The sequence below is a fragment of the Fistularia commersonii genome, chromosome 9, assembly GCF_037954325.1.
Source record: "Fistularia commersonii isolate RoL2024-O1a breed Wild chromosome 9, RoL_Fcom_v1.0, whole genome shotgun sequence".
NCBI classification, from domain to species: Eukaryota; Metazoa; Chordata; class Actinopteri; order Syngnathiformes; family Fistulariidae; genus Fistularia; species Fistularia commersonii.
The window spans coordinates 2,636,394-2,651,800 of record NC_141292.1 but is presented as its reverse complement, the minus strand read 5'-3'; the positions used below and the strand labels follow the sequence as shown (position 1 = coordinate 2,651,800).

The window sequence follows — 15,407 nt, the reverse complement described above, 5'->3', positions numbered from 1 at the left end:
GGAAGCTCCTCAGCATCATGGACAACGTCGATCACCCCTTACATGCAAACTGACGACCTGTCAGAGATCTTTCAGTCGTAGACAGAAACCACCAAGGAGCTCCACTGAACGCCACAGGAGGTCTTTCCTACCTGAGGCTATCAGACTTTTTAATTCCTCTTCCCTCTGCCGCAGGGAATCTTCAAATCTTTGTACTTAAGACCTTAGAACACTTGATTGCCTTAACCACGACAATTTATATTTTATTGTATTTCTTATTCTCCCTCCTTCCTACTATTATCTATTATTGTAATGTTTTTGTTTGAAACTCTGGCAAAACAGTTGTTCTCATCTCATCTCATCTCTCATCTAGAGGAAGACCAAAGAGAAGAAGGAGGGGCGGTTATATGATCTGGCCGCTAGGAGGCGGTAGTGTGTCGCCCAGCCCTCCCCTCTGACGTCCGCCTGCAGGTGAAGTCTCGGCGCGGCGCTTCGAAGCCTCTCACACCGGAGGCGACTCCGACGGCGCCAGACCCGCCGTCCCATGCAGACTCTTCCTCGGTGACTTGGGTTGACCTCCTCCTGAAGGGCCGGGATGAGATGTAAGTGTCTTTGGATATGGAATTTTTTTTTTTTTTTTTTTTTTTTTTGGTTCCTCAGTCCACCCCAAACCCCAACCCCACGCCGACTAACGTGCGCGAAACCCTTCTGCCGAAGCGTCCGTCTTAGGGTCCCTCTGCGCGCTGCTGCTGCTGCTGAGAGAGGCCGTTTGCAGGGGAGACGAGGTGACCTCCAGCACAGGTGAGGAAGCGACTGGGAAAGCAAATGCTTCATGCACTTTGACACATACGTATTAACCCTGCAATGCTGTTGAGAGGAATGCATTATAGTCTGTGTTTTCATCTGTTTTTTCTTTCTTTATCTTCATTTATCGTGTTTAGAAGATGTATAAACGTAGTGAGAGGGGATATGAAGTTTGTGCTGTGAGAAAAGGAGGGTAAAGAGAATGGGGTTAGATGGAAAAGGTGGATTTGCTGTGACGAACCCTGAAGGGAAAAGCGGAAAGGAGAGGAATATTTCATTTATTGTGTTTCCGTCTGAACGCAGAGGATTTTAAACATTCCCGCCATCTTGATAATTAGATATCGTGCCCCCCGCAGGCCTGTTTGGTGTGAAACAGAATGATGCTCTTTGACAAAAGAGATCATTCCCATGGCATTTTGATGCCATTTCACACTCATCGACCACTTCTCAAAAGTTTTTAACCCTCTCAGGCTCAAATTAAGTTGTGGCGTAATTAGCTAAGTAGCATTTAGCTGTCGCAAATCTGCAACATCTGCCTGGAGAGGGTTAATACATGTAATCGGATACATCCTGGCGGGAATGACATTAATTTCAGTTTTTTTACTGATATGCTTCACCGTATTTCGTGCAAAGAAAAGGAATTAAATTGAATGTTTTTGTCTCAATGCTTTTCCCCATTCATATGCACATAGAGAAAAAGATGTCTGGGATACGGCATACTTTTACATTTTATCAGGCAATTGTGCGCGCGTGTAGATGCCAGGACTTAATCTTCACAACACGGAAAAGAAAGAATCATGATGAAAAAAGAACATTTAAACAAATAATATATTCTCCATCAGAATGAAACTTACCAGCTGTTCAGAGACGGGCTAAATGATAATAATAGTGATATAAATAGATCATCGAGTTAAAAAAAACGTGTGTGTATTTTTGTGATGCAGCTGTTTAAAGCAAGATTTAATTACTGTTTATCGTCAGGATCCGCGGATTAAATGCAGGAGAGCGAGTTTTCTTTTTGTCTGAATAAACCAAACTGATATTTTAAAAGATTCCAGCATTCCCCAATGAAGGATTTAAAAGTAGATTAGTATAAGTAATAGTATTTCAAAACACACTTTTCCAGCCCAGCTTGTGACCACACATGTAGTTTGACCTGTACACACACACACACACACACACACACACACAGTCGCACACACACACACACATATGCATGCCCTCATCCTCCCCCAGAAGACGTCTGGCAACTATCAGCTCAAACACATCAGTGCAACGCTTTTAGTACCACATTCTTTTTATCTGATCTTTGCTTCATGAAGATATTCTTCCAACTACTTTTCTCAAGCAGATTCTCATCTCATCATATTTGTGGGTTGTTGCAAAATAGGACGCTAAATTTGAAAGGAAGATGAACATTGTCTCATAAAAAAAGTAAAACTCCGATGCACGTATACATTATTCTTTTAGACAACTCGTACTTAGTTCATCTTTTTGGGTTCTTTGCAATATTGATTAAGAAAAAAAAAAGGTCATCAAGACATGAAATAATCTCCTCACTGGCCGAAAAAGGCTAAAAGCTAAAGAATATAGCTACGTCATGGAAGGCAGTGTCCATCACATTGCAATCGTATGACGCAATTGATCTGTTGAACGTCCCTAAGAGATGCTGAGAGACGATATGAGGGGCAACGAAGGCAGGAAGAGGCACGTTTTAACAAGTTTATAGGACTTTTTCTTAGCCATTCCTTACAAGTCTCAGATTACCTACAAGTGAAGAGCCTTCTTTATATCCCCGTTTACACTGTGAACTTATCCGGAATCTTTCACACCTGCACTTTTTGCAAAATCAACATGACACTTTTACTCCAGTAAAAAAAAAAAAAGCTTATTAGGAATTATATTTCACTTAAGTGGTATGTAGTGGATTTTCACTTGCTGCATCTTGTTCTTGCTGCCCCCCCAAATGTTTGCTTTTAGATGAAAGTAGTATACAAGTTGCCTCATGCTTAAGATCTCACACTAAGTTGAAGACCGTTTGTGGGAGTTTAGGTTTTTGCAGCCATAAAACAAAAACAATAACGTGGGAGATTGTGAAAAAAAATTTAATAAAAATAAAGCTGTTTAACTTTCCCAGGGGTTTGCAAGAAAGCAGGGATTGTGAAAAAATTTGTCATCTCACACCACAAGGATGTCAGCGGACATACTCCAGTTAAAAACAAGAGGAAAATATGTTTATTGAACTGGAATGTACTCACGCCTTTTGATGATCAAATTTCTGAAGAAATATTTAATTTCCCCAAGCCAGCATGAAAACTACTTCTATGTCTTTTTAGTTAATACCTGAGCATTTCGAGATAACGCCATTGTTTATCAATCCGCCTTGCTACGTCAACATCTAGGTGTTCCCGAGAAGGTGCGTCCATCACTTAACAATAAATTCAAGCACCAAAGGCGAAAGGAATGATCATTCTTATTTCTTTTGGCTTGTAATGAAATTGAAAGATTGCTCAATTAAACCACAAAATAATATGTGGAAATTAGTCATCTGCCTTTTTCTTCTCGTATCTGCCTTTTTTCAAGTCAAGGATCAAGGATAATATAACATACAATAATTATATTATATTATATTATATTATATTATATTATATTATATTATAGACAATAATAATATTTAGAGGCAAATTTATATATCCATTATTTTTATTATTTTTTATTTTATTATGTTATATTATTTCATTTATATTATATTATATTATATTATATTATATTATATTATATTATATTATATTATATTATATTATATTATATTATATTATATTATAATATTTAGAGGCAAATTTATATATCCATTATTTTTATTATATTATATTATATTATATTATATTATATTATATTATATTATATTATATTATATTATATTATATTATATTATTTAGAGGCAAAAAGTCTCTATGTTGAGGGGGCAAGACAACAATAAATCTTCTGAGTTTACAACAATGATGCATCGAATTAACATGAATGACCAGTAATAGCAACAACAGTCAGTAATGATCAGCAGAGACAGGCAGCCGCCTGCAATTAGAAACAGAGCCCAAGTTGCAGGGCTGCAAGAGCTTAAGTCTAGTTTTTATCAGTGCCTCATGGGAGAAATTTATTCTCTGCATTTAACACCGCTTGGATGAACCATGACTAGTCGGCGTCGGGGAAGCAGTTATGGGTTCAGTGTGTTGCTCAACATTGTGGGAATCGAACCAGGACTGTTTGGTTACGAGGATTATCGCTCTACGTCTTGTGGTTCCCTCATTTACCCAACATCATAGACAATAACTGATGTGTGGCCCTTTACTTCTCACTAAAAGTTACAGATAATTTAACTTCAGAAAAAAGTTCACACTACAGTGATATTATCTTGAATGTAGGGCGTTCAAGTAGAAACATGCAATGGGGATTAGTCAAACAATTCATTAAACAAAAGCCAACAACAGATAAACCATAACAAATATTGTCAAGGTCTCAATAACGTCCCATGTGGCCTTGAGCATCGATTACAGCTTGACAGCGACATCTCATCCTGTTCCCGTGCATCCCACTCGTCTTGAGTCATTGGATTCTTCTCGGTGACTCCGCTGATCCCATCGGTTTTCTATGGGGTTCAGGTCTGGAGAAGGTGCGGGGCCACTCCGTCGCAGGAACCCCAGCCTCCCACAGACGTTCCCTAATGATGAACCTCGGGGAGTTGGAGCATCGTCATCCCTGAAGATGAAATTAGGCCAGTGTTATTCATGCGTGGGCACAATGACTGCATTCATGCTGTTATTCAGGTAGTAAGAGCCGGTCACTGTGTGCAGTTCTGTATTAACTAGACACACTTGGGTTTTACTGAAACACCTTTTCTATCCTCTGTATGTGTGAAACATATGGCGGGATTGACCATAAAATTCAAGATTCAAAGCGTTTATTGTCGCATTCATGGCGTAGAAAGGGGTTTCCATGTCCAGAGAAATTCCTATTTTGCTGTCCACAGTGCATTCGGATATCTATTGATAGGAAATAATGATAGTAAACTATGTTATAAATATGAACAGACATTTGTGCAGCTCGCAAAGTGCAGCTGCAAGGATGAGTGCGGTTTAACCCTCTTATTATGTTAAGGGTCAATTTCACCCATTGGGTCGATGGGTGAAATGGGTCAAATTGACCCTTAACATAATAAGAGGGTTAACTGGGCAGTCTTTACATGCACAGATGTCTTTGCTGCATGAAAAGTGCAATAAAGTTGACTTTTGCATGCCCACGCTGTTACACCGACGCCACCAAGGGCTCGTCCGATGCAGGTTTCAAACGGTCCGATGTGACATTTGGGTGCCGAACGGTATTCCCGATCCGCTTCTATGAAACATACATCAGTGTGGGATGTGACATAGAAGTGTGTCCACGTCCAAGCCTTTCTGTGACCCTTCTGGTCTTCACATATCTCTTGCGATCTGCTGACGACACTCTGAGACACTCTAAACTCAGCGCTTCGTAATAGCGGCGTTCGGTTGATCAACATTGGCTGGATCTCATGATGTCAAAAGGTGAACGGCATGACAAAGAGGACTGTTTAAATATCAACTCTGACTAAACCAGGAAAAAATGTACTGGTCGATTCAATCATCATCACCTCCCTTGTCGGAGAACAGCAAGTGGTGTAAAACTTACCGAAATACTGAACAGTTGGACATTTGCATTCAGAAGTTGAGGTAAGGTCACAATAAGTTGACATGTAAAGGTTTTTACTGCATTTAAGGTACAATCTTAATTTCACCTGAAAGCCAAACAACCTAACTTTTTGTAGTCGTGCGTGTGTGTGTGTGTGTAGTGGTAGTCGTATATATATATGCATGTGTGTGCCTATACATACATACATCCCATATCATGTATCATATCAATCTTTGTAGTTACTGCTAACAGTTAAGACAATTCATATTTCATTATATTTCTTATTCTTCCTCCTTTCTACTATTATCTATTACCGGTATGTTTTTTTTTTTTTTTTTTTTACTTGAAACTCTGGCACAACAATTTCCTTCGGGATTAATAAAGTTGTTCTCATCTCATCTCATCTCATATATCCAGTTTTTTCATCATTTTTAATAAAAAAAAAAAAAGAGCTTCGCTGAAAATGTGGTGCGAAATTCACTTTGTCACTCTTTTCCTCAGTGAACCCTTGCTGTTACTTCCCCTGCCAGCACTGGGGTGTGTGTGTCAGGTTCGGAAAGGACAGATTCGAGTGCGATTGCACCGACACCGGCTTCTCCGGAGAAAACTGCACCGTTCGTGAGTAAACTCATCCTTCTCAGATCGCGTCTCATATCCCTTTTTTTATTGCACGTTCAAGGAAATTCCTTTATGCATCAAACGGACGGCATTATAAGTTCGACACAAGAATGTTGGGGGTTCATTTATTTGGTCGTTGGGTCAGGAAATAGTGCCGCATACCGTGGTTCACAGAGTTTGGATTTCTCGGTTGGAACTAAATATTTGGAAAAAGTGGAAGAACGGGAGCCGTGTGGATGGAAAGGAGCAGCTGGGATACTAAAGCTGAAGCTGCCACTCTGCTTCTCATTAACAAGAAGGTCTCACGCGGAGCGCTGCCTAATCAGCCGCGATACCGTTGGCGTGCCGCTATGCGGTTACGTCATGCTCATCAGACAAAATAACAATTCACCCCGATTGTGTACGGGAAAAAAATAACAAGTAATGACGGGATGGGATGGTTCAAAATGCCAAATCGGAAAAAAAGGCTGTAAAGAGGCTGATTGAAGGCATTTAAGTCATGGATTAACTGGCGAGCTTGCAAATCCTGATGTATAACTAAATGTTAAAATAACTAAATATCTGTGCAGGACTTTTGGCCAAGCACTTCTTATGGAAATATAGATGTCACAAGTTCCTCACAACGGCCTGCAGCTCATTTATCGACAACGAAAACACAGTAACCGTAAAAAGCTTGTTTTTTTTTCTGTTTTTTCTTAACAGCAGAATGGCTGATACGCTAGCCAACTTTGAGGCGCAAATTTTTAAATAAACAAAACCCGGCATCTGTTTTGCGAAATACTTCGTTACCAATGCCAAGTAACCGAACTGTTTTTTTTTTTTTTCGAGTGTTTTTTTTTCCAGCCCATCCAATAAAGTCTCTCCAAGCATGTTCAGTTCATTCAAACTTGTCCAAGCAAATAATACATAATATGCAAGTAGTCCTTTAAATAGATGGGGACGGGAATCCCCAATATTTGCACTGTGAGTCCAAATGACTCGTGGTTCTCTTGATGTTTATATTTTGCTACTGTTAATGGATTTTAACTACAGGACTGTCTCGGAAAATTAGAATATCGTGATAAAGTTCTTTATCTTCTGTAATGCAATTACAAAAACAAAAATGTCATACATTCTGGATTCATTACAAATCAACTGAAATATTGCAAGCCTTTTATTATCTTAATATTGCTGATTATGGCTTACATCTTAAGAAAACTCAAAAATCCTATCTCAAAATATTAGGATATCATCAAAAAGTTGTTTTTTTTGTTTTTTTTAATTGCATTACAGAAGATAAAGAACTTTTTCACAATATTCTAATTTTCTGAGACAGTCCTGTATAATGCAGGTCCCGTTCAAAATCTCTCCGACTTCACATTGAAAACCGGGCGTTTTGACTTTGCTGAAAATGCAACGATCAAGAAACGGCAAAAATAAAGAGCTCAAGATGATAAGTTCTAACCCGTGACACATCCAGCCAGTCACATCCTCAATGGAAACCTCCATCGCCGCTCAACATTTGTCATCACATCTTTGTTTTCAGCCGGAAATACAAAAGGACTCCATCGTAAAAGACGAAGCGGTTTTCTCTGATTATCCTTTGGGGCTCTAACATAATGACACGGTTACAATTTCCACCTCAAACTCTGTCTGCCCTCACTTCCAGTAACAAGAGATTTTTTTTGTGTTAATTTGATTTTCCCACACAGCGGAATTTTGGACAAGAGTACGTCAGTTCTTGAAACCCAGCCCAGGTGCGGTGCATTACATTCTGACCCATTTCCAATGGTTCTGGGACATAATCAACAACACCTTCCTCAGGGACATTCTGATGCGGGTCGTGCTAACAGGTCGGAGGTCGATTATCTCGATCATCTTCGCCCGATTCACGACGGTGTTTATCATAACTTGCGATTAACGTCCTTTTTTTTTTTTTGTGCCGACAGTTCGTTCCAACTTAATTCCCAGCCCTCCGACGTTTAACTCAAAGTACAGCTACCTCAACTGGGAGTCCTACTACAATCTGAGCTACTACACTCGGCTGCTGCCCCCCGTGCCCGAGGACTGCCCTACACCTGTGGGGGTTAAAGGTACATTTTTCTAGAACATCTTTCAATTTCTTTCATCAAATAAAGTTTTTTTTTTTTTTTTTTTTTTTGCAGTGAGTCATTATCTCCAAATTCGAATATTTCAGTATTGTAGCAGAGACTCTATTTAAATCCAGCTCAAATAATAATTAGCAATATCTAATGCTAATATAAGGGTTTCTGGTTTCGGGTCATGGACGGCACATGGAATAGCTTTTTCAACTTTTTTTTTTGGTTTTCTATGTTTTCTTTGCTTGGTTATTCGAGAATTATTTTTATTGATCTCCCTTTACAGCTTCCCCATCTACTCTTTCACCTCACGGTACAACACGCTAACTATAGCAAAGACTTTTTTTAATGTTTTTATTATTTCTGTTTTATTTTCAGATGCTCCCTTCTGGGTTCCCCACAGCAAATCAACATTTTATCTACTGTAGCACATCAATTGTGAATGTCATTCAGATAGACTGTCATGTTAAATGTGAATATAATTCCCATTTTCATTTGGTTGTTCTTGCATATATTTATCAGCAAGCTTATAAAACTATTATTTCTTGTCCAACACTTGATCATTCCTTAAATCCCCCCAAAAAATTAGCGATGAAAACTAATTTCCTAATCAAGCTACACAGTATGTTTTTTTATTTTAGATTTTTTTTTAAATAACGTGACTCACAAGCCATGCTCACAAACAGCTTACATGTACTCATGTTGCCATCTTAATAATAATAATATTTACAATTTTTTAATGATAAATGACTAATTGTACAGCACTCTGTGATTTGGGCTCCCTTAGTCATGTCTATATTTTTCATTTTTTGTTATTCATATAAAATTTTTGTCTCACAAAACCTCGCTCAAAATCTATGCTAGTCAGTCATATTAGATGAATATTCACACCCAGATATCTAACCCCCCTAAATAAAACTGATATTAGATTATAATCTGTTCTACTTTTTCTTGTTTATTCGGTTATTCGAGCATCTTGTAAAAGTCATAATAAAATCGTTTTGCGCAGCATAACTTGTGCAACGACAAATAATGGCTTTTCTATTCTGCAGTTTTGTATCCGCAATTACCTATCAGGTTGGTTAAACTGACTCAATGTTTATATTTGCCTGAAAAAAAAACTTTTTAATCAACCATATCATTTATTGATGGGTACAGTGAGTATTTCCTTTTCCCTCACTGGCTGATTTTATCATCCATGTGAAGCTAAGGTGTGAAAACATGAGTGGTATTGTACACAGAACATTGCTGTGTCAGTAAAAGCTAAACATTTCAGAATGCATGCAGTTTATTGTCCTTGGAAGGCTCAGGAGTGCAGCGCGATGTGTAAACTGTATCAGTTTGCACAGATCGACCATCTCGGTGTTATGACTAGAGATCTGGTGTATGGGATTTTTTTTCCTGTTCTTGCAGTGACGCTGTACTTTTCCTGTTCAGGGAAGTCTAGGCTGCCTGACCCTGAGCTGTTGGTGGAGAAGTTGTTGAAAAGAAGGACCTTCAGACCAGACCCTCAAGACACCAACCTCATGTTCGCCTTCTTTGCGCAACATTTCACTCACCAGTTCTTTAAGACGTACAATCGCATGGGTCTGGGGTTCACGAAGGCTTTGGCACACGGGGTCAGTTCATTTCATAACAGCTTTCTTTTCGTCATTTATTTTGTTCTTTTAAAGAAAAAAAATAGAAAGTAAATTTGATCTCTAGGAACCGAAAAAAAAAAAAACACAGGAAAAAATGAAATAAATGTAAAATAAACAAGGAATGATCTACGACAAAACATGGTGTAACTGATGAAACTAATGAGATTAAAAAAATCCAATTACAAAGAAAAACATTACATAGAACTTTGTATACATATTGTCTTTTCCAGACTATTTAGCGCACCTGGATATAAGCGGCACTAGCAAAAAATAAGCAAATAAATATATGTGTACATTTTTAGATAATACATATTGTCTATAAGTCGCAGGTGTTCACGTTGTAACATGAGATATTTACACACAACATTTAAGTAAATACATACCGGTAACATCCACAAACACGTACGGGAAATACTTTTTTCTGAACAGTACGTGGGACCAACAGATGAAAAAGATTAATAATAATTAACACAAGGAAAAGTTCATCCGTCCATGCATTTTCTATCCCGTCTTTGTCCTACGTGTTCTTCGTGTCGGAAGTAAACGGCCTCAGAATTTCACGATAACTTCATTGTTCCGATGTGACGAGGCTCAATGTTTTGGCGGCGTGAAGCTTCTTGGCCCCCCCCAAAAAAATCCATAAATTAGCCGCTTCATTTTTTTAAGCCGCAGTGTTCAAAGCGTGTGACAAAAGTACCGGCTTAGAGTCCGGAAATGATGGTACAAAGTTAATAACTAGTTATTAGGGATTATTTTAAGCAGAAAGTAATATCCTCATCATCTAGAAGAACTGCATTTACTTTTCTTGTATTTTTTTTTAAGGCTAGTTTCTGTACAACCATGTGTAGCTCATTGTCAATATACACGACACATACTAAAATAAATGTGATTTTGGCGATATTATGTGCTGCTTTCAGCAATATAGGTTATAATTGCACCTGGTTTAAAAAGCTTTGCTTTCAATAATTCACTTTTATAAATATGCTATTTGCTTAGAGTATCGAGTGAACGTGTGTAAAATGCTTGGCATCGCAAATGGAGAAAAAGATGGCAAGTTTGTTCAGACCTTAAACGTTATCTTACCAGTTGATTAACGGCTACATTACTTTAGATTGCATTTCTGAACTGTTCTTTATTTTCTGATGTTATTTTTGTAGAGATCAACCATGAGGCATTATCATTTATCTGGAATTTGATTACTCTTTAGGTGGTCACCACGTTGATGAAAGGAAAACACAAATAAGAGAATCAGTATAACTCATTGTCCAGTGTCATATTCTCAACTGCTGTATGCTTTAATATAGTTTGATAAATGAAAAAGCTTACATTATTATGCATATTAACTAACATTTGATTATAAAATATGTTTATTTTGTGTTTGTTGCGCACACAGGTGGATGCGGGTCACATTTATGGGGACAACCTGGAACGACAGCTCAAGCTCAGGCTTTTCGAGGATGGAAAGCTGAAGTATCAGGTCAAAAAAAATAAAATAAAAAAAATATATATGTATATATTGATCCCAATAAAAAAAACACACCTCCAGTAACCTTGTAACCTTGAGATTTCCCTAGATAAATACACATTGTAATCTATTTGTGAGTTTAAAATCTAAGTATTTATTACTGAACAAAAATCAAAGCTGTCCATGATTCATATCTTAGTTTTAATTCATCGGCCACTTCTGCCGTAATCATTTACTTTGAGCAAGAAGTGAAGTCTGTCGAGAACAGGCGACTTATCGACCGGCAGAGTTTCAAATGCTCTGTACGTTGATCCACAACTATTTTTCCCATTAGTTAATTGATGGCGAGATGTACCCTCCCTCTGTAGCTGAGACCTCCGTGAAGATGAGCTACCCGCCCGGGGTCCCTCCAGAGGTTCAGCTAGCCATCGGCCAGGAAGTTTTCGGGCTCCTGCCCGGCTTGGGGATGTACGCCACGCTGTGGCTGAGGGAACACAACCGGATCTGCGACATCCTGAAGGTCGAGCATCCCACCTGGGACGACGAGCAGCTCTTTCAGACCACACGTCTCATCGTCATTGGTGAGCGGGACGCTGAATTTGGGATAGAATTCCCTTGTCATGTTTAACCCTCATATTATGTTAAGGGTCAATTTTCAAATGGGTCAAATTGACCCTTAACATAATATGAGGGTTAAATGCCGTATCATCCATTCCTTTCTCAGGCGAGACAATCCGGATAGTGATCGAGGAATACGTTCAGCACCTCAGTGGATACAGGCTGAAGCTGAAGTTCGATCCCACCCTTCTCTTCAACACGCCGTTCCAGTACGGAAATCGGATCGCGCTTGAGTTCAGCCAGCTCTACCACTGGCACTCCTTGATGCCCGACAGCTTCCTCATCGACGGGGACGAACTGTCTTACGCACAGTTCCTCTTCAACACTTCGGTTCTTACCAATTACGGTGTGGAAAAGCTGGTGGATGCTTTCGCCCGACAAGTTGCCGGTCAGGTAAAACGACATGGTCAATGTGAAATAGTCAGACGGAAATGCAAATTTTTATCCTGGGGTTTTTCTCCGCGGTTTTCTGTTTCCTCGAGTAAATGATGTGAAAGCATCATCTGGTGAGTTCTTGTATCGTAATGATAATAGGTTACGTAATTCTGCTTTAATACTACTTCAATAAAACAGAAAAGCTGGAAAAAAGAGTACGAAAATACCGATGAAATTTCATGCAAAACTTGTGAAATACAACCCACAAAAGTTGCAAGTCAACAGACTGCATTTCAGAATATATTGCGGTGAGTTGTCAAGCCAAAATCTTTTTACAGGAAATAACATGCAACGCTGCAAAAGTATTTCATAACATTCTTATCTCTGAGCATTTAACATTATCATGAGCTGATCAGATGTTGTGTTTCAGAAGGAGAGAAACTGTCAAATCAAATATTAGATCTTCTAAATCTAATTAGACCTTTCGAGAGCTGTTTTAAAGGTCCTGTCAGCATAAGTGGATGAAAATTTGTCATTGGCTTCAGTGTGAAATGTGTGCTGTATACAACTATTTGGCAGGCGTTTGCCGGAAAAACAAGAAGTACAACTTGCAGTTGCAGTGAAACTGAGTCTTTTGTTTGGTTACGAGTTTCAAACGGGATCGTTTTGTGCTTAAACGGCTCAAATCACACTAAATCCGACGTTCTCAAAAGGATTTGAATCTCAAGACAGATGTTGTAGGGTGGGATAATTGTTGAATTGTTTTCGAAAATAGTTTAGAAATGATGACATAGTACACAAACATGATGAATGTTATTTTTAGCAGTAAATTTCAAAATTATTTTTGCGGTCCTAAACAAATGTAAATGGCATTCCTGAAAAGCAGCGGAAGATCAATGTAAAAAATCCTTTTCAAATGAGCTGGATATTGGAAACTAATGGTTTTAAATAAAAAAACATTTAAAAATATAGAATGAATTGCACACATTAAGCAACCTGCAAAGGTAGGGAACAAAAAAACTATTAGAAACTTGTACAAGAAAGTGCCAAAAAATCTTATAGATACAGGTTATGGCCATTATAATTAAAGAAAATGTAGAAATACAAACTATAATTGAAATTTTGGACAGGACAGGGTATTTGTTGTTGTATTTTGTCACACAGGTTGGCAAATGGTAAGCTCATACTCTGAATAAGCGGAGTTTTTCAATTACTTTCAGGTCATTGTCTACTGCAACTAAAGACGTGAAATATTTGTTGTCATTTCTTTTTTGCAGATAGGCGGGGGCCGTAACATCAATGCCGCGGTGACTAAAGTTGCCGTGGGCACGATCAAGGAGTCCCGGCACCTTCGGCTGCAATCCTTCAATGAGTACAGGAAGCGCTTCAACCTCCAACCGTACACGTCCTTCAGACATTTCACTGGTAAATAAAAACAGCCGAGATCAGATTTCAGAAATTACAACTCTGTGATTTATGGCTTTTGCAAGTCCACGAGAGCGGCTGAACGTACATTCTTGGAATAAATGACATTTGCAAGATTCCTGCTGAGATTGTAGTTTATTATTTTACCCATTGTTGTAAAAGCTTGAAAGAAAAACTTTCCTTTCTACTAAGGATATTTCAGCGGGAGATAAAAAATGTGATAGATCCATTCTGATTGATGTATTGTACCTTATACATTTTCATAAACAGCCCGATTCTCTCAACGTTTGCAGATGACGAGGAGATTGCCCTTACGCTGCAAGAGTTCTACGGTGACATTGACGCTCTGGAGTTTTATCCCGGATTGATGCTGGAGAAAACTCGTCCGGGAGCCATATTTGGCGAAAGCATGGTGGAAATGGGCGCCCCATTCTCCCTTAAAGGTCTCCTGGGAAATCCAATATGTTCTCCGGTTTACTGGAAGCCCAGCACTTTCGGCGGCAAAGTTGGGTACGACATAGTAAACTCTGCCACGCTGAAGAACCTGGTCTGTCTCAACACCAGGACGTGTCCTTATGTGGCATTTAGGGTCCCGAGAGAGGAGGAATTACGGAAAGATCAGGTCAGGACCGATGAGCTATGACCTTCTCCGGCCACCAGGCATCATCAGGATCATCATCCTAAGGCTTTCTTTCTCTGTCGCACATATGGACAAAGGAATCCTTAAAGAAATAATATTAAGGTGTTCGCTTTGTGCCGCAGGATTGAAATATCACTAAACTACATATTCACATTCGTTCACAGCTACCTGAGAGCGGTCGCGATTCAATTCAACCGTTTACTAAAATGAAATTATAGACGAATTTTTAGAAAAAAAATAAATGTCCTTTGACTGGAGTCTTTCTTGCAACCTGGATATACAGTATGTCCTTTTTTATCCCCCATGATGGCATTGTGTGTAACTTTTGACAGGAGACAGAATCCGAATGGAAATGGTAGATTAAGATAGCATCAACTTACAATGGTTTCTAGAATGAACACCAGTTTAATAAGAAATAAAACCTCGTTCTCCTCAAACCTTTTACTACCGAGCTGTTTCATCAAGTAGGTTATGGTTCATGTTGAGGAATTGCAGACAATTGATGACAAAACGCGAATTTTTAATGACTGTTATTTTGTGTTGATATACACAAAAGGCCCTTTTTTTCATTGGTTATTTTCCAAGTTGTGTAACCGGACAAGCAACTTGTGAAGAGAGCCTCTCAGCGGGGAAGTTTTCTTTTGAAAAGAAATGTAACAAGACCATTCTTAAAACAAGGAAGGAAGTGATCAGCAGATCGTTCTACTTTGTCATTTAATGTCACCGAGTGAATGGTTTTCAAATGAAAGATTAATTGAAGCACAAATAAATATTGAATTGTGGAGTATGTATGGTTTTTTTTTGGACAGTTTTGCACCCTTATCTGTCAGACTTGACTAGGCAATTAGGATGTTTTATGATGTTGTTCCACAGGAAGGAGAAGGGCTCACTGATCGATCACAATGTTTCCTGGGTGAGTTTGTTTGCTCACTCTTATCCTAGGATGTTCACGATAGTTGCGCAACACTGAAGTTGGCCATCTGTGTGTTCCAGAGCGGATGGATGAGTAAACCTTCAGTATCTGTAGAGGTTCTCCATTATCCAGGTCATGGTGAATTCTT

The 15,407-nt window shown here is 38.8% G+C and overlaps 1 protein-coding gene across 1 annotated transcript; it reads left to right on the top strand.

The window, feature by feature from the left end:
• The first annotated feature begins 472 nt into the window (after positions 1–472).
• LOC147230941 (prostaglandin G/H synthase 1-like) lies at positions 473–15,131 on the top strand. The gene is made up of 11 exons (XM_086151885.1): positions 473–581; positions 697–780; positions 5,989–6,105; positions 7,797–7,937; positions 8,034–8,177; positions 9,621–9,802; positions 11,217–11,300; positions 11,623–11,869; positions 12,013–12,299; positions 13,559–13,706; positions 14,000–15,131. The coding sequence occupies exons 1-11, from the start codon at positions 575–577 to the stop codon at positions 14,347–14,349; spliced, it is 1,791 nt and encodes a 596-aa protein (XP_086008011.1). The 5' UTR covers positions 473–574; the 3' UTR covers positions 14,350–15,131.
• The last annotated feature ends 276 nt before the right edge of the window (positions 15,132–15,407 follow it).